Source organism: Nothobranchius furzeri, chromosome 11 (genome assembly GCF_043380555.1).
Source record: "Nothobranchius furzeri strain GRZ-AD chromosome 11, NfurGRZ-RIMD1, whole genome shotgun sequence".
Lineage (NCBI taxonomy): Eukaryota > Metazoa > Chordata > Actinopteri > Cyprinodontiformes > Nothobranchiidae > Nothobranchius > Nothobranchius furzeri.
The window spans coordinates 34,248,801-34,273,585 of NC_091751.1; the positions used below are offsets into that span (position 1 = coordinate 34,248,801).

At 43.6% G+C, this 24,785-nt stretch overlaps 1 protein-coding gene across 1 annotated transcript; it reads right to left on the reverse strand.

The window, feature by feature from the left end:
• Positions 1–68: 68 nt before the first annotated feature.
• cyp7b1 (cytochrome P450, family 7, subfamily B, polypeptide 1) lies at positions 69–24,711 on the reverse strand. The gene is made up of 6 exons (XM_054743897.2): positions 24,414–24,711; positions 7,760–7,896; positions 7,078–7,677; positions 4,923–5,129; positions 4,668–4,846; positions 69–1,809 (listed from the first exon to the last, which is right to left on the reverse strand). Exons 1-6 carry the CDS (start codon positions 24,473–24,475, stop codon positions 1,516–1,518), a joined length of 1,479 nt encoding a protein of 492 aa, XP_054599872.2. The 5' UTR covers positions 24,476–24,711; the 3' UTR covers positions 69–1,515.
• Positions 24,712–24,785: the final 74 nt, after the last annotated feature.

Consider the following 24,785-nt stretch of genomic DNA (forward strand, 5'->3'; position numbering starts at 1 on the left):
TGAGAAATTCAGTTAAAAAATGAACCAACAGCTTTTGATCAGGACAGAACCAAACTTTGAGTAGCACAGACAGATAATTTAGTTTTTATTAGTGATACTGATAAAAAAGATGGACACACAGATAATTTATTACAGAAAATCACATTCCAATACAAATACAACATTCCTGGGTTTTGTCAGCTAGTTTGTTATTGAGTCTAAAATAATAATCAGCCGCAGTGGATTTATTACCTGTAAAGTACTTTTATCATATTCCTGTTCTACCAAACATACGTTCTCGCTGACTCAGTTTAGGGGGAGGGGCTACAGTCAGGAACATCAAAGTGGACAGGGTTCTGTTGAAGGTTTCTTCCTGTTAAAAGGAAGCTTTCCTCTCCACTGTCACTGCATGCTTGCTTAGTATGAGGATTGCTGTAAAGACGCTGGCACTAGTCAGTGACTTGATGCAACCTGCTGGGTTCCTTCTATAGGAAACTTTTTACTGACTGGCTTAATGACCTGACCTGTATTGGAAGTTTACTGTGTGAAGGTCCTTGAGATGACTCTGGTTGTGACTTGGCGCTTTATAATTAAAACTGAAGTGAATCGGTGGACATGAGGGGTGGTTGAAGTCATTGTTAGGCGTGTTTCCACTATCAGAACTTCAGGGTCATTTTACTGGAACCTCATGGTGTGCACATCTCCACTTCAGGCTGGCTGAACAAGTCGTTTTCAAGAGCCAGCGGAGTGCCTGAACATCCGTCTTCATGATGTCAGAAGGAGCATTTAAGGTGGAGAAAGCCCCCATTAATATGGTCATGTGGTCAGTAGCAGCTACGCTGGGGGAGGAGGTTCTGCTGTGACGTCATACATGGCATAGTCGTTTTAATTGACATTTACAAGCTAATAAATCTTAAAGTACGTGACAGACGTTATTAATCATCCGAACTGAAGTAGATCATCCGTGTGATTCAGGGTGAGGCGAGGAGGGTTAGAAAACAGCTCTGGACCCATGAGCGGCGCAGAGGGGGAGGAGCTTTAGGCTCACTACTAGTAAAACTAAAGAGGCTGCTGATGAAGCAGAATGAAGCACGAGCAACATTAGGATCACTGTTGTTAAATCCCAACAGCCAAAAGGCAACGGAGTTCCCATGGCGACGGGGACTTGTTGCCCAGTGAAAGAGGGCGTTACTTCTGCCCACAGGTCCTCAGGATCAGTTCAGTTCTGCTTTTTGGGCCTGATCGGTGACGTCACTCACTAACGAAGCAGAAGCTGACATGAATGAATTTGCATGGAGACAACAGCTGAGAGGACCAGGTCATCGTATCTTCTGATGAGTTTTCCCTTCCAGAAATGACCCTGAAGTTCCGACAGTGGAAACACGCCTTTTGAGGCACTGTGAGGAGGAACAGATCTGGATCTAAGAGTCTGTCCTCCTTCAGAAGACCGTCCCTGCACACTGAGCTGAAGACGTAGGTTCGGGTTTGAAGGCAACAGGTGAAGGTCCATCAGGAGCTTCCTGCAGCTGCTCCAACTCACTGGGCTCTCCGTCTGTAGCGGAGGACAACATCCGTAGAGGGCTGCAGAATTCCCAGTCCGGCTCGGTTGGAGACTAGCGAGGGATGTTTATGCTCGTCCTCCAGCTGCAGATCGAAGTAGAGCAGCAGCAGACACACAAACTGTTTGATTTCGTTCATGGCGAAGAAGCGACCAGGACAAATGGTGGAACCAGAACCAAATGGCATTAGGTAGTACTTAAGCTTCTGCCCGTTCTTGTAGAAGTCCGTCTTCCCTCTGCTGTCCTGTACGAAGCGGCTGAAGTGAAAGGTCTATGGGAACAGAACATCAGCTGATTTCACTTCCTGACAGGTCTCCATCCTCCAGAACTGGTTCTCTGTGGTTCTTCAGGATGTTCCATGTTTAAACATCTCCACATCGTCAGCTGTGGCCAGAAGCTCTGAGACCAACCCAAGATTTGGCAGCTGGACTTCTTTGTTTCTTTAAGATGATTAGCTTCTCATCCGAGGAGCTTTCTCAGTTCTAACGGGATTGTGGGAGAGTCCAGCTTATAAGCTGTAGCTGTCTGTTGTTGTTTAAGGAGCTGAAACTACTCTGAGTACCCCTCCTCTCCATCCCCTGATGAGTGGTTGTGTTGATAAGACACAGGAAGGTGTGACCTGGACTGAAACAGCTTAGAAATGAGATCCAAAGCTGCAGTATAGGTACTGGAAAGGTGAAATCTAAGCCCCGCCCCTATTTAAAGTGGGTTTTTCACGTTTGACATCGATAGCTTCTTTTACTCCTCTCTCACACATCTATCTTCTCTGTCCAGAATGTGTCCCTTGTCCTTCAGGTGTAGGTGGACTGCAGAGTCCTGACCTGAAGCGGTGGCTCTCCTGTGTTGTGCCATGCTCTTGTGTGATTGTTGTTAGTTTAGCCGATGTAAACATCTGGACAGTCCTCACTACACTGGACTGCATAAACGACGCCACTGAGCTTCTGTTTGGGTGTTTTGTCTTCTGGATGGACCAGGTTCTGTCTGAGGGTGTTGTTGGGTTAAAGTTTACCAGGATGTCGGGTTTGGAGAAGATTCTTCTAGGTTTCTCTGAGACTCAGAACCTTCCTGCATCTAACCTGCACAACCACTCATTAGGGGGTAGAGAGGAGGGGCACTCAAGAGTAGTTTCTGCTTGTTAAACAACAACAGACAGCTACAGATTATAAGCTGGACTCCCATATTCCAGTTAGAACTGACAGAGCTCCTCGGGTGAGAAGAGAAACATCTTCAAGAAACAAAGAAGTCCAGCTGCCTTCATGTGAACCCTTTGGGTCACCATGACGTGGACGACCGAGAACCTTCACCAGCATATCTGGTTTCTATGGTTACTGAAGAACAACTACAGCATTTTACAGCTTCAGTGGTCCACCCTGTTGTCATCTTCTTGGTTAAGGTAAGAACCTGACCTGTCAGGATGGATCTGAGGAGTTCTCCCAACCTGGACGAAAAAATGCAGATATTTCGTTCCTGATCTACTTAGTCCTGAACCTTCTAATGCAGCTGTCCTTCCTGACACCAGAGCATTCTCCACAAGTCCTGCAGATGGACCTGGACCTGCTGGAGCCCACTCCCAGACCAGCTTTAGACACGTTCTTGGTTCTGAATCAGGTTTAACATTTGGTGTCCACTAGGGCTGGGCAATAAATAGAAAATTTATTGTTATCGAAATTTCTGACTGTTCGAGATCATTTTTCTCACGTCCATAAATCTAATAATAAAAAATGAAAGATGTGTAGGTTGGCAGTGTTCATCTCCCTCTAAGAAGCCGTAGCACCTCGAGTCACATAAAACACAATACATGTGACAGCCCCCTCTAGTGGACAACCTTTGTTTCTGCACACCTGTAGTTATCCTCATCGAGGTGCAATCCTCAATACATGGTGATACTGATTCAAGGTCACATTGCCCAGCCCTAGTGTCCAACTATAATCCATCAGATCTGGTCTCCAGAACATTCTGGGCTCCATCTAAACCAGGGGTCGGCAACCTTTTCCCATCAGAGAGTAAAGAGCACACCGGGAGCCGCAGCATCCGGGCCTGAGCAGGTCTCTTTTTACCGAGTTACACGTGTACTTTAACACACATTTAACCTGTTCAGAACACAAACCCAGGCTCTGTCTCGGTGGATTGTTGTAATTAAACTTTGTTCTAGAGGAAACTTTACATGAAACTATGTTAGAAGGTAAAGAAAAGGATCCGATCAGTTGGGTTTTTCCTCGTTTACAGTGACGGAGATGACAGGTTTAATGTTTCTGTTTGCAGCGGTCTTCACAAGAAGGCAGAACAGTTAGGTAACGGTTCACGCTGACCGGGTATTTCTCGCATTTGACCGTTTATTTTGATGCAGAAACCTCAAGCCTGCAGATGTGCTGACATTTTAATCGTTACGCCCATTGCAGAGGTAGCTACATCAGTCAGGGAACGATTCCCATCAGAGCATCTGAGCTGGACAGTGAGGTCAGCGCCACTCGTTATCAGCGTGCACCTTACAGCTTGGAGCTCGTCTTGTTCCTGTCTCCAATGGCGTCCATGAGCCTGTCTGAGAAAAAGTCCAGAAGCTCACATCCTCTTCAGCTCAGAAAGCTCCTAGAGAGACATCTGGTCACACACAAGCAGGTGACCTGTTCAGGTTTACAGTCTTTACATTTAGAATAGGCTACAGATAAAAGTGAATGCAGTAAAATAAAATCAGTTTGAATGAAATATTCATTCATTAGTTTACAAGCAGAGAGCCGCATCAGATGGATGGAAAAGCTGCGGGTTGCCGACCCCTGGTCTAGACTCAACCTGATAAAAACTGAAGTAAACTCGGACAACTCATTTGGGTCAGTCTCAGAACCGCTGGCCAGCCGACAGAACATCCTGTGGTTCTGTCATGAGTCCAGCAGACTCAGTGTTGGAACTGCTGAGGAAACACGAAGAACCAAGTCCTCTAAAACAGTGTTCCCCAGCCCTGGTGCTCAGGGTCCTGCACGCCCTGCGTCCTCAGGAGGACATCAGGAGCCTGTTATTCACTCATTCTTCTAAGTCAGGCGTGTGGCAGCAGGGAAACATGAAGGATAGTTGGCCCTGAACACCAGGGCTGAGGAACATTGGTCTAACGGGATAAGATCAGCCCCACCCCCCTACCTGTGGGTCCTCATAGATCTCAGGGTCCAGATGCATACTCTGAGGGTACAAGGCAATGATGTCCCCCTTCCTGACATCCACAGAGCGCTTGGCATCCAGACGCAGAGCAAAGTCCTCCTGGGCCACCCGAATGTTCATGGAGCTTGAGGACAGGCGGAGGCTCTCGTTGATGGAGCTCTCTGAGGGTGGAGGAGACGCATTATTGGTTGGCTTTGTGACCTTGACATCCTGGACACATTCTGAGAGTGAACATACCCAGAAAGACGAGTTTGTCCAGCTGGTCTCTGCTGAGCATCGTGTATCTGTTGGGGCTGAACTCCACACCACCGTCTCTAAGGACATCCAGGATCTGCTGACGGACCACCTGCAGGGCCTCAGGGTGCTTCACCAGGTAGTATGCTGCCCAGAAGGTGGCTGGAATGGTGTTGCTTACTGAAGCCCACAGGATGGCAAAGTGATGAGCTAAAGGATGGGAGGAAAGCTGCCATCAGAATGGAGCCAGAACATCTCACCAAAAAGAGCCTCACATCCACTGATTTCATGGTGGGAGAGGTGTCCAGAGAATGAAACAGAACACAACTTCACACTAAAAGTACTTTCAGGCAGGAGCTAGGATTGAAGAAGATCGGGGGCTTGGCCCAGAGAAGTGATTTCTACTTTTAAATGAAACATTTCAACTTTCACATTTTGAGCATGGTAAAGCGTCTGCTGTAATCTAGATTACACGTCTGAACCGACATGATGATATAACACGTTTACTGTTAGCTTCTATCCAGCAGTGTGAAAACAAACCCTCTCCGGAACTTTACATCAGGATGGAAGCTATGTTAATGCAGTAATCCTCAAGTATTCATATCCTTCCACTAAAAAAACGACTAAACTCACAGAAGTCATTGAAATAACTACTAACTCAAATACAGCAAGTAGAAAACACCTAAATTATAACAAGTTATTAGAAATTAGAACTGGAACGCTCTGCTGCCATTGTCCAACAACAGAAACAGGAAGTGCTGCCGTTGTCCAACAACAGGAACAGGAAGTGCTGCCGGCACAACGAAGGTGCTGGTCCTCATATTTCCTCTGAAGTAAAAACCACAGGATAAATAGAAGCAGCATAAACACAGCTGGCATGTGCAGGTTAAATAATCCCAACTAGGTGTGTGTAGAGTGTTTCTGGTGCTTCAGAGTGGTGATCCCTTAAGGCCAGTAACTGTTCTTCAGCCTTCAAATGAAGCCTAAATAAAGGTAAAGAGTCCCAGAACAGAGCTGAGGTTAACACACCTGTCAGCAGGTGTTCTCCTGATGGAGGAACATGCTTGTTGTTTCTGTCTCTGCTGGACACACTCTGGTTTAGATGGACTCTGTTTTCAGCAGAAACATGTCAGGGACAGCTGTTCTTTTGCCTTTAACGGGAGGGGATGGAACAGCTGAGAACGAATTTAATGAATAAATGATATTTACTGAACTAAATGAGTAACTTCATGGTGTTACTGGATTTACTTCATGTACTAAAATACATCTACTTTACTCTTTTATCTGGTCAGTAACGCAGAGGGCATCCGCCTCTCTGTTATTACTTCATTCATGTTTATGATCATCATCCCAGCTGGTGTGGACTGTTCCCATCAGACCTACATAACACCAGTTAGCTGTCGTCGCTTCCTGTCCAGAACAACTTTATGACACGTTTTAAAGAAGACGCACAAACCTGAATCATCCCAGCATTTGCTTTAATCTGTGGTTTTTGTTTTAGTCCCAAAACCAGCCCAGCGCGTCCTAACATCCATGCTTCAGCCTCCCCAAGCTTCACAACACAGCAGGAGCTGCTGAAGGCTTCTTCTTCTGCGGAGACTCCCGCAGGCTGAATGCAGGCTACACCACGCAGCTGCGCACTCGCTGGTGGGCTTTGGTACTGCCTGACACTTCTAACCTATTCTTCGTCAAAATTAGATTCGGGGCTTTTCAGAAAACATCCGGGACTTGAGCCCTAACCCCGCCCCTGGATTCGATTTGAACCAACCAGAGATTCCCAACTCCAACTAGCTAGAACCAGTTAGAACCAACCAGAACCAGATGCAATGGTTGAAGGAAGTTAAGTAGGAGCCACAGCATCTGGAGTTAATGAAGTATTTTATAACTTAATCTTCTGGGTCTTAAAGGAGCTCAGATGTTCTCCAGCCTCACTCTGGAGTCTGTAGCTAAACATCTGAACTCTCCGGTGTTTATTCAGATGTGAACAATATTACATTTCTGTCCTAAAACAGGATGTGTTGTCAGCTAGGACACGTCTCCTTGTCCACACCACCCAGATGCTTCAGGTCATCCCACTACCTTCAGAGAAGACTCTGGACCCTACAATGGGTTCGGCCCCTGTGGGTGGGGCCATGAAGCATTAGGAGGTCTGGTCTACCTGCTTTGTGAACGTCCTTCAGCTGGCCTTGTTGGTTGAACAGTTCGGATCGTCTCCTGATGAACTGGGACATGTTGGACCAACGAGACATCTGCTGCGGTAGAAAGTAACTGATCAGCTTCTCACGGATGGCCTTGGTCTGCCCTAACAACCAGATCGGTATCTGAGCAATAAGAAGTGGGAAGACATTGTCAAATTTCACAAAGTCTTCCCTCAGCTTCTCCATCTCCACGTGGCGACTGCCGGTTTCTGGTTTCCCGTAGATGGTCAAGAAGGTGGCCTCAAACATGGCTGAGGAACAAAACTCATACATGCTGTTGGTCTTCCAGCCTCCATCCTGGTCGAAGTGGTCCTGACGAAACACCAGCATCAGGTTACCCATCATGCTCTCTGTGAGGGGTGAGAGGTTGTCCCCCTGAAGAAGCTGGAAGGAGCGTCTGATCTGGTCCCACAGACCAGGATACACCTCGTCCAGGACAGGGGGGTATCCGAAGGTAGAAGGAACCACCTCCTGGGTGAATTTGTGGAAGTCGAGCTGCCGGCCGTGTTTGATGATGTTGGGATACAGCAACGGATCCATGATGAAGGTCATGTATTTACCTGCAAGGTGAAAACCAACATTTCTGCTGTTAACTGGCTTTAATGCCAGACAGCTGCTGGGGACAGATGTTGGAAGACCAACCTGCTATCAGGACTGTAAAAACATCTCCGTACTTCCTTCTCTGTTCTTCTAGAAACTTGTGAGCATCTTTTCTAAACTCCAGAGCTTTCCCAATAAAAGGAACCCAGCTGCTGACCAGAGGAGGCTCGCCGGGTCTTCTGTAAGAGAGGAGACTTGTAGAAAACGTACACACACACACACACACACAAATATATACACAACACACACACATCCTTACTTACACGCACGCACATGCACACGCACACACACACCCTCCATGGCTAGACTTTAGACCCCAGGTTGTCCTGACCTGTCTGTAATAGACAGCTCAAACCTGACAATCAGAACCCTCCAGGGGGTTCCAGGGAATGTCAAGTTCAAACACTCCCAGATCTTCTTCTGCTTCTGCCACTAATGTTGTACATGAATGTCTCAGCACAGTGTCTTGGTATAACCGATGTGGTCATCGTGACTCGCTGAGGTTTATCATTAACTGTAGACCACTGGCCCGTCATGGTGAATAGTGTTCTCCAGTGGGATGGCCTTCTTTGTCCACCAGGAGGTTGGGGCATTGGTACACCTTCATTTATGAGACCATGCTTGGACTACTATCACCTACATCTATAACTTCATCTAACAGAGAAGTGTAACTTCTCACAGTGTGCATACAACGATCAGCTATTACTCTGTTCTGTTTGCTGCACCGAACCGGGCTAAAGGGCTTTGGTTCACTCTGCTCCTGCATGGAGCAGGCTGCAGGAACACTGGACATTAACCCAGTTTATCTCCATGACTACATTTAAAACCAGACTGAGAACCCTTGAGACAGATTCCCTGTGTTGTAACTGCCTTCTGTAATCTAGTACATAACATGTCTGTGTAACTGTAATATTAGTAACTAACTTTTACTACCTCTTGGCCAGGACCCCCTTGAAGGAGAGGGGGTCATGGAGCCAGACACTAAGGTATTTGTATGTGTGGACCACCTATTTGATATAAACAAATAAATAGTGGTTAGAGCTGTTGCCTTGCAGATAGAAGTTCGTGGGTTCGCTGACCAGCCTGGATCTTTCTGCATGGAGTTTGCATTTTCTCCCGGTGCATGTGTAGGTTCTCTCCGGCTTCCTCCCACAGTCCAAAAACATGACTGTCAGATTGATTGGTCCGTCTAAATTGTCCATAGGTGTGAGTGTGTGATTGTTTGTCCTGCGTGTCTCTGTGTTGCCCTGCGATGGACTGGCACTCTGTCCATGGTGTACCCCGCCTGATTGCCCGTTGGCCGCTGGAGATGGGCACCAGACCCCCACCCCCCAATCCTACATGGACAAGTTCTCTTATATATATATATATATATCTATATATATCTATATCTATATCTATATCTATCTATCTATCTATCTATATATCTATCTATCTATCTATCTATCTATCTATATATATATATATATATATATATATATATATATATATATATATATATATATATATATATATATATGTAGATATATAAACATAAAAAAGAGATATATTTATTTTTTATACACACACAAAACTATATATATATATATATATATATATATATATATATATATATATATATATATATATATATATACATATATATATACATATCATCATCATCGATCCATCCATAATCATTCATCCATTCATCCATCCATCTGTAATCATTCATCCATCCATAATCATTCATCCACCCATCCATAATCATTCATCCATCCATCCATACTCATTCATCCATAATCATCCATCCATCCATAATCATCCATCCATCCATAATCATTCATCCATCCATCCATTCATAATCATTCATCCATCCATCCATAATCATCCATCCATCCATCCATAATCATCCATCCATCCATAAATCCATCCATCCATTCATAATCATTCATCCATCAATCCATAATCATCGATCCATCCATTTTCATCCGCTTATCCGGAGTCGGGTCGCAGGGGCAGTAGCCTAAGGCGAGAGACCTAGACTTCCCTCTCCCCAGCCACTTGGGCCAGCTCCTCCGGGGGAATCCCAAGGTGTTCCCTAGCCAGGTGAGAGACATAGTCCCTCCACCATGTCCTGGGTCTACCTTTAGGTCTCCTCCCGGTTGGACGTGCCCGGAAAACCTCACCAGGGAGGCGTCCAGGAGGCATCCTGACCAGACGCCCGAGCCACCTCAACTGGCTCCGCTCGATGTGGAGGAGCAGCGGGTCTACTCCGAGCCCCTCCTGAATGATCGAGCTTCTCACCCTATCTCTAAGGGAGACCCCAGCCACTCTTCGGAGAAAACTCAATTCAACCACTTGTAACCGCGATCTTGTTCTTTCGGTCACTACCCAAAGCTCATGACCATAAATGAGGGTAGGAATGTAGATGGACTGGTAAATCGATAGCTTCGCCTTCTGACTCAGCTCTCTTCACCATGACATACCGGTACAACGCCCGCATCGCTGCAGATGCAGCACCAATCCACCTATCGATCTCACGCTCCAGTTTTCCCTCACACGTGAACAAGACCCCAAGATACTCAAACTCCTCCACTTGGGGCAGGACCTCATCCCTGACCCAGAGAAGGCATTCTACCCTTTTCCGAATCAAGACCATGGTCTCAGATTTAGAAGAGATGATTCTCATCCCAGCTGCTTCACACTCGGCTGCAAACCGCTTCAGCGAAAGCTGAAGATCACGTTCTGATGAAGCCAACAGGACCACATCATCTGCAAAAAGCAGAGACCTGATCCTCAGGCCACCAAAACGGATGCCCTCCACACCTTGGCTGTGCCTAGAAATCCTGTCCATAAAGGTTATGAACAGAATCGGTGACAAAGGGCAGCCTTGGCGGAGTCCAACTCTCACTGGGAACAAGTCCGACTTACTGCCGGCAATGCGGACCAAGCTCTGACCGGTCATACAGGGACCTAACAGCCCGTATCAGAGGGCCTGGTACCTCATTCTCCCGTTGTATTCCCCACAGGGCCCCCCGAGGGACGTGGTCAAACGCCTTCTCCAAATCCACAAAACACATGTAGACTGGTTGGGCAAATTCTCACGCACCCTCCAGGATCCCCCTAAGGGTATAGAGCTGGTCCAGTGTTCCACGACCAGGACAAAAACCACATTGCTCCTCCTGAATCTGAGGTTCAACAATCCAACGGACCCTCCTCTCCAGAACCCCTGAATAGACCTTACCAGGAATGCTCAGGAGTGAGATCCCCCTGTAGTTGGAACACACCCTGCGGTCCCCCTTTTTAAATAAGGGGACCACCACCCCGGTCTGCCAGTCCAGTGGGACTACCCCCGATGTCCACGCGATATTGCAGAGCCGCATCAGCCAACACAGTCCCACAACATCCAGAGCCTTAAGGAACTCCGGGCGGATCTCATCCACCCCCAGAGCCTTGGTGCAGAGGAGCTTTTTATCCACCTCAGTGACCTCAGCACCAGAGATTTGAGAGGCCAACCCAAAGTCTCCAGACTCTGCTTCCCCGCTGGAAGACGTGTTCGTGGGATTGAGGAGATCTTCGAAGTATTCTGTCCACCGATCCACAACGTCCTGAGTAGAGGTTAGCAGCACACCGTCCTCACTATAGATAGTGTTGGTAGCGCACTGCTTCCCCCCCGAGGCGCCGGATGGTGGACCAGAATCTCCTCGAAGCCGTACGGAAGTCTTGCTCCATGGTCTCACCGAACTCCTTCCATGCCCGGGTTTTTGTCTTGGTGACCACCCGAGCCGTGTTCCGCTTGGACTGCCGGTACCCGTCAGCTGCCTCTGGAGTCCCACAGGCCAAAAAGACCTGATAGGACTCTTTCTTCAGCTTGACAGCATCCTTAACTGCCGGTGTCCACCAGCGGGTTCGGGGGTTGCCACCACGACAGGCACCGACGATCCTGCGACCACAGCTCCGGTCTGCCTCCTCAACAATGGGAGGCACGAAACAGGGTCCATTCAGACTCAATGTCCCCCGCCTCCCCAGAACATTTTGGAAGTTCTGTCGGAAGTGGGAATTGAAGCTCCTACTGATAGGAGACTCTGCCAGACGTTCCCAGCAGACGCTCGCGATACGTTTGGGCCTGTCTGGTCTGACCGGCATCCTCCCCCACCATCTGAGCCAACTCACCACCAGATAGTGGTCAGTTGACAGCTCCGTCCCTCTCTTCACCCTAGTGTCCAAGACATGCGGCCGTAGGTTAGATGAAACAACAACAAAGTCGATCATCGAGCTGCGGCCTAAGGTATCCTGATGCCAAGAGCACATATGGACACCTTTATGTCTGAACATGGTGTTCATTATAGACAATCCATGACTGGCACAGAAGTTCAATAACAAAACACCACTCGAATTCAGATTGGGTGCTGTTCCTCCCAACCACACCTCTCCAGGTCTCACTTTCATTGCCCACGTGAGCGTTAAAGTCCCCCAGCTGAACAAGGAAGTCACTGGAAGGAACGCTCTCCAGCATCCCCTCCAAGGTCTCTAAAAAGGGTGGGTAGTCTGAACTGTAGTTTGGTGCATAAGCACAGACCACAGTCAGAACCCGTCCCCCCACACGTAGGCGGAGGGAGGCTACCCTCTCATTCACTGGAGTAAACCCCAACGTACAGGCGCCAAGATGGGGGGCAACTAGAATGCCCACCCCTGCTCAGCGCCTCAGTGGGAGTAACTCCAGAGTGGTAGAAAATCCAATCCCTCTCCATAATCATTCATCCATCCATCCATCCATATTCATTTATCCATGCATAATCATTCATCTATCCATTCATAATATTCATCCATCCATCCATAATCATTCATCCATCCATCCATCCATAATCATTCATCCATCCATCCATCCATAATCATCCTTCCATCCATCCATCCATCCATATTCATCCTTCCATCCATCCATAATCATTCATCCATCCATCCATTATCGCCTCTGTCAGTGCGCCCCAGGGCATTTGTGGCTACATCACAGCTCATCACCATCAGTGTGTGAATTTGTGTGAATGGATGAATGATAAACACTTTGGAGTCCTTACTCTGAGAGGCGCTATACAAGTGCGGGTCATTTATCATCATTCATAATTGTAACTGTTGTTGCTGTTTATTTCTTAGTTTATTTTTCATTTGTAAGACACTGGGTTGAAAAGGAAGGTTGTTTCGTGTTTCCTGTACATGGACTTTTATTTTGAAAGGCTACATTTGAGCTGCTCTGCCAGCCACACAATTAAAGATGGATGCAAACCAGGTGTGTGAAGAACACACAACCTGGATGAAGTACTGGCAAGCAGACAGTTGAGAATGGACTGAAAGCATTCAAACTAATGCTAAAGAACTAACTAATAAAAAGACTGAAGAAGTAAGATGGATTTCCTTTTTGTTTAAGCAAACAGCCAATGAGGTATTTGTCTTTTTTTGTTTGCACATTATTGTATTTGTTCTAACTGTAAAATTCTGTATACTCAGTTTCACAGTTTAAAGGAGGTCTAACAAAGAAGGAAAACAAAGGAAAGACATTCAATGAACCCATAAAAGAAATCACTTGCGTCTGTGTTGCTTGGAGGGAGTCATAATAATCATTCATCCATCCATCCATACTCATTCACCTACAATCATCCATCCTTCTGCTCCAGGAGTTAATCAGTAGTTATTCTTGGTAAAATCTATGGAGCTAGGATTGGGACAATATTCAGCGTAACTTGTACCAAGTTTTGTAACTTCGAACATGTTTCATCACATGTAACTTTGGATTTGTAACTTGTAACTTTAGTTTTCTAACTTGTAATTCTCAATTCGTACTTGTATTTCTTGTTTTGTGACAGGAACATTGTATTTTGTACATGTATTTTTTATTTTGTAAAATCAAACTTTTATTTTGTACATTTACTACTCATTTTGTAACATTAAACATTCATTCAGAAACATGAAAATTTCGTTTTGTAACTAGCAGACTTCCAAATTGAAAAAAATCAAGGAACAAGTTTGAAATCAAAACTCTCAAAACACACATTTCATTCTACAGGTACAAACCACAAATCTACAGTGTTACAAGTCATTTTGTCTGAATTCTAGCGTCAGTGGGAGGAACTTGGGTGGAACCATTAGCTACAAATCACGTTTCTCGAATTCCTGTCCAATCATTGGGAGAGGAGGGCAGGGTTCTGTCAGAGCTGTAGAAAGAGAGAGTTACGACACTCTTTGAACTCGCCGACTCCCGGTTACGTGGTTCATGGAGCTCTCAGTTCCAAACATCCCACAGCGCCGTAAGTCAGTTTGAACAGCGTATGGTGGGACAAATCACAAAAATGTAATATAATCACATTTCCCCTGGCGATTTGTGATAATTATTGAATAATATAATATATTATATATTATGTCCTAATTCCTTCACAAAGTAGCCTATTTATATTTTTCCGAGCATTTGTAGGAAGACAAACACCTGTGACTGTTCTACATTACAGGAACACGACAGTCCTAACACACTGTAGAACACATTTAGACCACACACATCACTATAAAATACTATAACAATAAATTTGATGTAGTAATGCAGGGATTCCCAAAGTGTGGTGCGCGCACCCCCGGTGGTGCGCGAGCTGCCGCTAGGGGGTGCGCGAGGTGAAAAGTGTAATGGCTGCGGAGCTCAGAGAAGTCTGTCATATGTCACCATTAGTGTAGCCAGAAACTCATTTGTGGGTGCCTAAGAAAAAGTAAGTGGGCACAATAAATATAATTGAAAACAAGTATATTTTGCGCGTGCACGTGTCCTCCACATGTGCCCTAGCTTCATAACAATGCACGCCGATATGTTCCGTATTTGATCATTTTTAACGGTGTTGGAGAAATCTGAAGGTGGCGAGTCATTCTGGCAGATTGTAATTAACACCCTGTCTCATGCAGGTGTTCTGACATTGTAAACCTCACACACAGAACATTGTGGATGTAACTAAATAAATCAAGAAATGATTCCCATTCAGGCTATTGGACGTCACTAGGATTGAGATATAGGGGGGGCTTAGCCCCAGGAGCTTGACCTCGAACGTTTTTTGTCACACCCTGCAAAAACGTTGTCAATTAATTCATTATCTGAAGAAAATCTAACAAAACCTATTATTTTATCACTTTCCTTTCCTTTCCTACTTTTGTGCATTTTCTCTCTTCTTTTTATAAAAAATAACACTTAATCAGTTAATTTGTGGGGTCTATGTTGAAGAAAGATTTTATGTAAGACCATTAAAAATGTGATATGTTATATTTCCAAATAAAGCTATTCATTTCAGTCTACTGCACTTAACAGGGGGAAATGTTGTAGTCATTTATTTAATTTGTTTAATTACAACTTGTTTAATTATAAATGTTACTTAAATGTGACAAAGAACAAATGAATAATTGTCAAACTTTTATTCTGCCAAATGAGTGTGCAGTTGACAGTTTTAATATATGAACAACACTGCTATGATATGGAATAAAGGAGTATATAATTACAAATACAAAATAACAGTATATATGAAAATATCGAGCAAGTAGTAGAACTTATAATACAGAAAGTCAACTATACAGATACAACTTGACATAAGGTTGCAGGCCAGATGATAATTATAGTTATTTTTTTCTCAATGTCTCTTACATGTTCACTCCTAAATAGAAAACTGTTCAATTCTGCTTGGGAACTTTGTGCTCAGGTAAATGCTCATAACGGTGCGCTCGCCCCTGTTTTCGCTGTAGATCACTGACCTTGACCATGCAGATCTCCTCAGCATCAACCACCTGGTCTCTCTCCTGTTCCCTCACTCACTCTCTTAAAAAAATCTTCGTATATCCATCTAGCCAACACATTGAAAAACATTTTCTATTTCTAATGCAAAGACAAATGCTACTAAGCCATTTAGTTTTCACTCACAATAATTGAAACAGCCATTGGTGGATAAATGGGACAGAATATGGACAACTGTTAGCCTAATGTAGCCCATGTTTGGTTGCTCATGATGATGGCATTTTCCATAACGTCACATTAAGCTGCCAAAATTTATGTTAAAGTTAGATGAGTACAATATCTCCTTTCTTTCCCATAGGTAAACGTAGGAAATATTAAGCAACTGACAACCCACATGGAAAGAATTCATATAAACATATAGGTTTTAATATATGTTTTGATGTAGCTTTTGAATATATGTGACATTATAAAACTGGCTGTTTACTATATTATAGATACATATATGTACCTATAGTATAATATATATATTATAGAAAAAATATATAATATAGAAAAATGGTCAATAATATACACATTCGTAGAGGTGTGAATCTTCACTTGTCTCCCGATTCGATTCGATTACGATTACTGGGTCAACGATTCAATTCGATTCGATATCCCGATGCATCACGATGCATCACGATTATTTCATATTGATTTGTTTTCATCGATAAATAGAAGATGTCAGATAATTGCTTTTTATTTTTTTATCTATTTTTTTGATCCCCAGTGAGTCGTGGAGGATGGCTGCTTCTACTGAGCCAGGATTCTCTGGAGGTTTCTTCCTGTTAAAAGGGAGTTTTCCTCTCCACTGTCGCTGCATGCTTGCTTAGTATGAGGATTGCTGTATAGTCACTGACACTAGTCAGTGACTTGATGCAATTTGCTGGGTTCCTTATATAGGAAACATTATTTCTTATTGGCTTAATGAACTGTGAATTGGAATGTTTATTATGTGAAGTGCCTTGAGACGACTCTTGTCGTGATTTGGCGCTATATAAATAAACTTGAATTGAATTGAATCTAAAACGTAATTGACACAACCTGCCATCCCTCAAAAGCTCTCCATTCACGACAGGTTAGGACAAAACATTTTAAACATTTAAGATTTAACAAAGTAAAACATCTGTTTCCTCGTTCAACACCATGCCTCAGGCTGAGAAAAACACGCTTTGCAAAAACTCACAAAATCTAAAAAAGTACTGAAAACCTTCAGGACACATAATGTAATAATAAAATACATAATGGGCTCATATATGAGTGTTTAATGTCTCTGAGCAGCTCTAGAGTCCAATATTTATGCCACAGTTGAAGGGTGTCAGAAATAACACCAAATGAAATGTTTGACTTAGTTTGTTTTATTTGAACCCAGTGGTTCATTTCTGACATGTTGGAGAATGAATCAAGTTCTGTTTGATGCAGAAAATAATAAAACATAAAACAAATTCTACACTTCCAATAATATTTAAGATGTGTGTTTTATTCTTTCTGATAATAACACCAGCATAAGGCTGTGGGCTGGATTAGGATTAAATTACCCAGCTGATGGATCTCCTTCACTAACCAGCTAACTACAAACCTTTCCACTAACCTGTCCTGTGGGACCCTCACCATGTGACCCTCATGTCCATGCTGTCTCAGGAGGAGCAGATAGGAGACAAGACCTCCTGTAACTTAAAATGAACCAAAGCTTCCTCCCAGCTTCTCTTGAAGCTGAATTTAACATCAGTTTATCATCATGAAACAAAAGAATAAAGTGGAACGAGAACTTCCATTTCCCTCTCCTTTTAACTTATCCGTCTCCCTAAATAAAAGAGACAGACGATCACGCTGCAGCCGCCGTCACTGACCCCGCCCCCTCCCCAAGACCGGATCTCCCTACATTACAACAAGCAGTCTGACTGAGGGCTTCCAGGAGAAATAATAATTAAATTATGAAAATAACGCGTGTTTGGAGCATCGGTTTGGAGGAGCGTCCTCCGATCGTCTCTCTTGTGTGAGCAGACAGTCTCTCTCTCTCTCTCTCTCTCTCTCTCTCTCTCTCTCTCTCTCTCTCTCTCTCTCTCTCTCTCTCTCTCTCTCTCTCTCTCTCTCTCTCTCTCTCTCTCTCTCTCTCTCTCTCTCTCTCTCTCTCTCTCTCTCTCTCTCTCTCTCTCTCTCTCTCTCTCTCTCTCTCTCTCTCTCTCTCTCTCTCTCTCTCTCTCTCTCTCTCTCTCTCTCTCTCGCTCGCTCGCTGATCGAGCGAGCGGAGCGCGCCGCACGACAACCCGCTCAGTTAACATAATTCACGGCCCAAATCAAACAGAACCGGTCGGGCTGATTCGGTTCCGGTTTGGTCTCAGGTGACAACTCCAGCGCTCAGCCCTGCAGTACCACATTAAGGCGGAGGCAAATGTGGAGGACGCTCACTCTGACAGATTTGGATGCTGCGCTAGTGCCGCCGTTAAAAAAACAAAACTACATTCCACTATAATCGATTATGGCGTACTCTTCTACGATGCAGAATCGTTTATGTCCGCATCCCGATGCATCGATTATTTGATTATTTTCCTCAGCTCTACACATTCGGCCATATTCTGATTCAGGTTTTTAGTGTGGAGTGATTTTTGTGCCGCCAACTGGAGCGTGCTCTGCAGTCATATGCGGCCCTCTCTGCATGCTCAACTCTGTCTCTGCCTGCACAAATCTCCCTGCTGTTGCTGAACTTGCAATTTACAAAGCAATGTAGCCTCTCCGTCAGCCAATCAGACAGCTCTCCATTATGCAATCAAAGCATGTCCAGGAAATACTGCCAGGAAAATTGCACTTTTTTCAGATAAAGAGGACTTTATATAATTATATTTAATTAGGTTGATTAACCCTCCTCTTTTCCTGGGACATTTCCACTGTTCACTTCCTTTTACACATCAAGGGCTCATTTATGTCTGACCAAACAGAGAAGAAACACTTTATATGTTGAAATTAAAAGTCCTCTTTAACTGAAAAGAGTGCAATTTAACAGTTTTAGGAATAGGCAATGTGTCTTTTCTGGAAGTCAAATATGGTCACCCTAATCATGACACATGAATTACAACAAAGTATCTTGCAGGCAGTGGATGGTGACTGGTAGCTAACCAGCAGCAGAAAGCAGTTCAATTAGCTGTTAAATGGGTGTTTTTCTGTAAAGCAGTGTTTCCTGGACATGCTTTGATTGGATAAAACAGAGCTGTCTGTGATTGACTGGTGGAGAGGCTACTTGTTGAGGAGAGCAGGGAGAGACAGAGTTGAGCCCACAGAGGGCTGCAGCTCCTGCACACAAGCGCAGAGCAGGTTCTGTTTGTGCAGACTCATTACTGTACGCTCAAGTTGGTGGCACTAAGTCACTCAATGAACTGGCTGGCTCGTTAATCACGTCACTTCAGGGGAGTTTTCCGACCATTTAACTATGGCGCGGCTTTTCATTATGGTTTGCGGCATGTAAACATGCTAGCGGAGTTAGCATTAGCATGTCGGTGCGGTAGCATTTTCCTCTCTCGTCTGAACTATAACCTTGAAATATTAACGGTGTGCTGCTGTTGCTGTCTTACCCTAATGTGATGTTGAGTGACTTACAAGAGCGCTGAGCAGGGTTTGCTCATCGATATAAAGGTTTTGCTGTATAACCCCCCCTGCCCCTGACTTGTCAACAAAGCTGCGGGCTTAAGGGGAGGAAGTCCTTTCTTGATACTTCCTGTGTGCGACGGTGTAGTTCTATATTCATTAATTATTATTTCTGTTTCAGACAAAAAAAAACTCATGTACCAACTACACGTGTCGTGATTGTGTTGAGCATGTAGATGTGAACAAATAAAAAAAGTTAACTGAAAAAATAAAATAAACCAAAATGATAGGGGGGCTTGTGATTATTTTAGGGGGGCTGAAGCCCCCCTAAAACGGACCTAACGACGTCAGTGAGCGCGCTGAAGATCTGAAGTTCAGTGTGCGTCTGTCAGAGGTAACCACGGCTCACGGGTGCACAAGTGAGCACATCTGGGCTGGGCAGAAGTAATTTTACAACATTGGTTTAAATAGCGCCAATAACGAGATGCGGTGACTTGAGCGGCTCATGGAGCTGTGCCGCGCGCGCACACACACAGATTCAATAAGCGCGCACGCTGCGCAAACTCCGGCGCACCGTCAGACTGAAGGCAGAAATGAGCGCTGCCTCCTCTGTGATTAAAAAACTTTTAAGAGGTTTTATAACAACATTTTTAATTCAAGGTCAAATTAAGATATCAGCTTCTATTTTGGGATGACGTATTAAAGTCGGGTCCGCTCCAGCCAGTGACTCCTCATGAACCTGACAAGTCCTGTTACTGCAGCATTTGTTATTCCTGTCCGCGTGGCAGCGGATCGCAGATTCAGCCACACCATAAAACAGCAATAAGTCGGTTTGAGGCAAAAGTGAACCTCATGGCTATAGCTTTTCCATCTTTTCCCCTATAGACATTTGATTACGCACAAGTAGGTGACCAGTTCAGGTTTACGCAGAGCAGAAGGAAGGAGAGCGCTCTGGCCACAGGTTAATCGTTCCTACTTTAAGAAAACCGTTAAATTGCATTGTTCATGTGCTACCTGGGCACTCTAAATATTTATTTAAAATTAAATCAAAGGAAATTGTAATGGTATCGAATGCTTATTAATTACTATTTAAAAAATGAAAGTGATGGGGAAAAAGGTCGATCATATTCTTTTTAACCCTGTCTGTTTAACTTGACGCCTGATATATATATATATATATATATATATATATATATATATATATATATATATATATATATATATATATATATATATATATATAGCCATGCCCTGATGTGGGGGCTGGGGGGTGCGTCGTCATGGTCGGGACATAGAAGGGGGTGCGTGGCTAAATAAGTTTGGGAACCACTGTAGTAATGCAACACACTGCTCTAATAAAGCATATTTAATAACTTTAAGTCCTACAAGAAGCCCTGAACTCGAGTTGTAATGTCCATTTTAAAGTGTTTATTGAAAGCTAGAATTCTGCTCCAGCTTACCTTGAAGAAAATATGTAGCTGTTTATGCTTTGAATGATGATTATTATGTTCAGTAGAATACATTTTACAATCATTACTTTGTATTTTTATGTGAAGACAGTACATGCATCTATAACCCAGTTTATCTGGCTTCTATAGCAACTAATTAAAAAGAAATTTTCAATAAAACTGTATGGTTCATCACAGTAGATAAAAAAGTGTTAACTGTGAAAAAATGAACACCAAACTTGTAAAACATGTATAATAGCATTTTTAATAAAGCATTTTACCAACATTATGTTTAGTCATTACATATGCACAAATAAGCTGAATCATTAATTATGAGCAATGTACTCAAGACCTAATGAAACTCTTTTGAATAACTTTATTTTGATTATTATTAAAATAAAATGTGTCAGTGGGTTAAAATTTGAAATGACTAATTTTAGGGTTGGATAAAATTTTTAAATGTAATTTTACATCTCTATATTTTAAGTTTAGTTCAATATTTCTATATGTACAAAAATAGTATTTTAATAATCCCTTTATAGGTTGAATATCTTACCCTGGTTGGCTGCGCTGCATATAGCAATTGGTCTGAGGGAGGAATCAGAATTATGGCTTACCCAAAGATGCAGAGAGAAGAAGAAAATGGTTGGCTCAAGTCAGCAGGAGCAACCTCACCATGACCAGAGATCACAATAAGAAAAAGCTGTGTGCAGTGAGTTTAATGTGCACTCTCAAATGTTTTCTATCAAGGCTCTACATGTTCTGCTCTCAACTGCACAAGGCTGCAATTAAACTGTTAAATGTGGCAGGAAATAAACTAATACACCCCTCTACAGGCACATTTTGAGGAGGGACAGTTTACTAAGACTAGGCAAGGCAAGGTGAGACTCAGGCCCTGTCCACACGTAGCCGGGGATCTGCCAAAACGTAGATATTTTTCTACGTTTTGGCCTGTCATCCACACAAAAACTGAGTTTTTTCACATGAAAACGGATCTTTTTAAAAACTCCGGCCAAAGTGAAGATCTGCGTTTTCTCCGTTTTGGGTGTCTGCATGTGGACAGACAAAACTGGATTTTTAAGGTCCGCAACGTCACTTTCCGCGACAAAAAAATGCTGACATCACGTGTGCGACCTGTGTTTACACTAGCCGACAGCATGGAAGCCCTCAGAGCTGCACTCGCTTTATCAATTGTCCAAGTGCTTTTTGCTTGTTTGTTTTTGCAAGCGGAATTACTGCTCCTTGCGGGAGACCACAGACGAAGGACGAGGTTAAGAACGGGGGAAGTACTGCCGCCTACAGGTCTGGCATGTCCTTAACAACGTATGGACAGAGTTTTTTTTAAACGAGGTGGTGTGGATGCAAGTTTTTGGAGGGGCTGATATTCGTTATTAAAAAAAATGGCTACGTGTGGACTAGGCCTCAGGGCTGATGCTGTGTTTGTTCATCGCCCTGAACCAAGGAGGAGGAAGGATCCTGCAGTGAGAAGTACAGCAGAACCACTGCATGTTGATCCACTGACCAGTGACCACACATGCTGTCCTCAAGTAAACGGTGGTACAAATCATTTGAAATATTAAGATATTTTTATTTATTTTATTTTAAAATTATTCTTTATTCTAACAGTGCCATTATATATTCAGAGAATGAGGAAAGCAGCAGCAGCAGTGAGGCAAATGAGATGAGGGAAAGTGAGAGGGGACATGAGATGGTATCAGGAGAGAGGGACATCCCAGGAAGCCATGAGGAGCCGGCGTCAGGGCCAGGAGGAGAAAGGAACAGGCTATGCAACCAGGGAACCCAGCTGGAAAACCTAAGGGAGGAAATAGAAAGTCAAAAAGGCATGAAAAACACAAGAGGCATTAAATGGAGTAAACAGACAATCAAAAAGGCCGTACAGCTCTGTTTTTCAGTGGGTTCAACAGGCTACAGGTTTCTTCAGGACATGAGTATCCCTCTGCCTGATGTTAGAACCCTGCACAGACAAATGCAGCCCATTAACTGGAACCAGGTGTGTTAGGAGAGGTGTGTGACATGCTCAGTTTGAAGGTTAAAAATCTAGATGGAAAGAGTGTGTGCTTACTGTGGATGAGATGGCAATCACTCCAGGTGTGCATCACTCCATCACAGCCCCAACTGGGTTTTGCCACCTGGTCAGCTCTCCGCTCAGCCACTATGAAAACATGAAGATGGACACACAACACAGTTTAACCTTTAATGGTTACATAAGATTTTTGTTTTAGTTTCTCTTTGACATTTATTTATTGATAATTGTGTTATTGTTAATTCTTAATTCTTGTCATTCCTTAATAACAAAATTGCAAATGCTAATATTATAAAGCAAGTGGAAATGAGCAGTTTTATGGAAAATGTCTAATTTTTAAAAGTTATTGTTCGACTACTATTCTTGAAATATCGTAATTTTATTCTTATTACTTGAGTACACAAAACAGAACAACATATCTTCTTATGTGCGTAATCCTGTTTGTCTCATGCTTCAGCAGTTTGTTGCAGTCAGTGTTATTAACTGAAAAATATTAAATAATTACTTGTCTTCACAATCACATTTTCTTTATTATTGGTCTCTCCATTTGTGCTTCCATTTCTGATGCATGTTCGTGTTGATACAGCAACCAGCAACGTATTGTACAAAAAATCCCAAATAAAACTAATAATGTAAAAAGTTTATTTCAAACTGTGGGGAATATTTTTAAAACGTAGAATCAAACAAGCTGAAATAAACCCGTCTACAGCTCATCCTCCTGCTCACAACCAACAAGCTGCACACAGGTAGCTCTTTAAAGGTTATCTAGCTAAAACTGGCAACATAAAATACCATCGTTGGCTTATTTTGGTACGAAGCGGTTAGCTAACGCTTCACAATGCAACAAAATGATGACATTTCATCAACTTACCGGAGAAAATCCTTCCGAAACACCGAAAATGAACAGTAGTCAATGCAGCAGCGGGGGCTGTTTGGAACTATTCGAAGCTACATGAGCCACGTGACTCCCGCATTCCGTGACGTAACTCTCTCTACAGCTCTGACAGAACCCTGCCCTCCTCTCCCAATGATTGGAAAGGAATTTGAGAAACGTGATTGGTAGCTAAGACTCGTGCTCTCATTGGTTCCACCCAAGTTCCTCCCACTGACGCTAGAATTGAGACAAAAAGATCTGTAACACTGTAGATTTGAGGTTTGTACCTGTAGAATGAAATGTGTGTTTTGAGAGTTTTGATTTCAAACTTGTACCTTGATGTTTTCATTTTGGAAGTCTGCTAGTTACAAAACGAAAGTTTCATGTTTCTGAATGAATGTTTGATGTTACAAAATGAGTAGTAAATGTACAAAATAAAAGTTTGATTTTACAAAATAAAAAATACATGTACAAAATTAAAATTTCCTGTTACAAAACAAGAAATACAAGTACAGATTGAGAATTACAAGTTAGAAAACTAAAGTTACAAGTTACGAATCCAAAGTTACATGTGATGAAACATGTTCGGAGTTACAAAACTTGGTACAAGTTACGCTGAATATTGTCTCAAACCTAGCTCCATACAACCCTTAGTTACCATTCAAATTAAAAAAAAAAAAAAAAAAAAAAAAAAAAAAACCTTTAATCATCCCCGAGGGGCAATTGACCTAGATTAAACTCTGCTATAATGAATGGTTAAACATTACTAATCTGATAAAGTTCTCAAACGTTTTACCAGCTAAAGGCTAAAAACTGCTAACTATTATAGGATGGACACCAGCTGACTGGGTTCTGATCCAAGACCCACATCTGGATCCACTTTACAGAAGGACCCAGAGCAGCAGAACTTTCAGCTCAAACACAGACGCAGAGTTTCGGAACCAGTCCTGAGAGACGCGGACGGGTCCAGAAAAACTGACCTCTTCCTTCTGCAGAAGACCCAGAGCAGCAGGAGGACCAGGAGGACTAGAAGCGCTGACATGGTGCAGATCCAGGTTTGAGATGAGACGGGCTGCTTCCGGGACAGTCTCTCAAAATAAAGTTCTTCCTAGTTAAGCATGTAGCGATGTGTCGGTCGCGAACGAACCGGCTCTTAGTGAACGACGGGAGCCGCCTCGTCATTGGGAGCCGTCCCGTCCCCTCCCCCCTTTCCTCTTGCTTTGGTGAAAGCCACAGGCGATTGGTCAACATGAGTAACTGCGTGTCCAGAGCAGTAGGGGCGGGGAAGAGGGAGGATCAGACTCAGACACACAGCAGAGCACATGCGGGTGGAGGGAGACGAGAGGGAATGA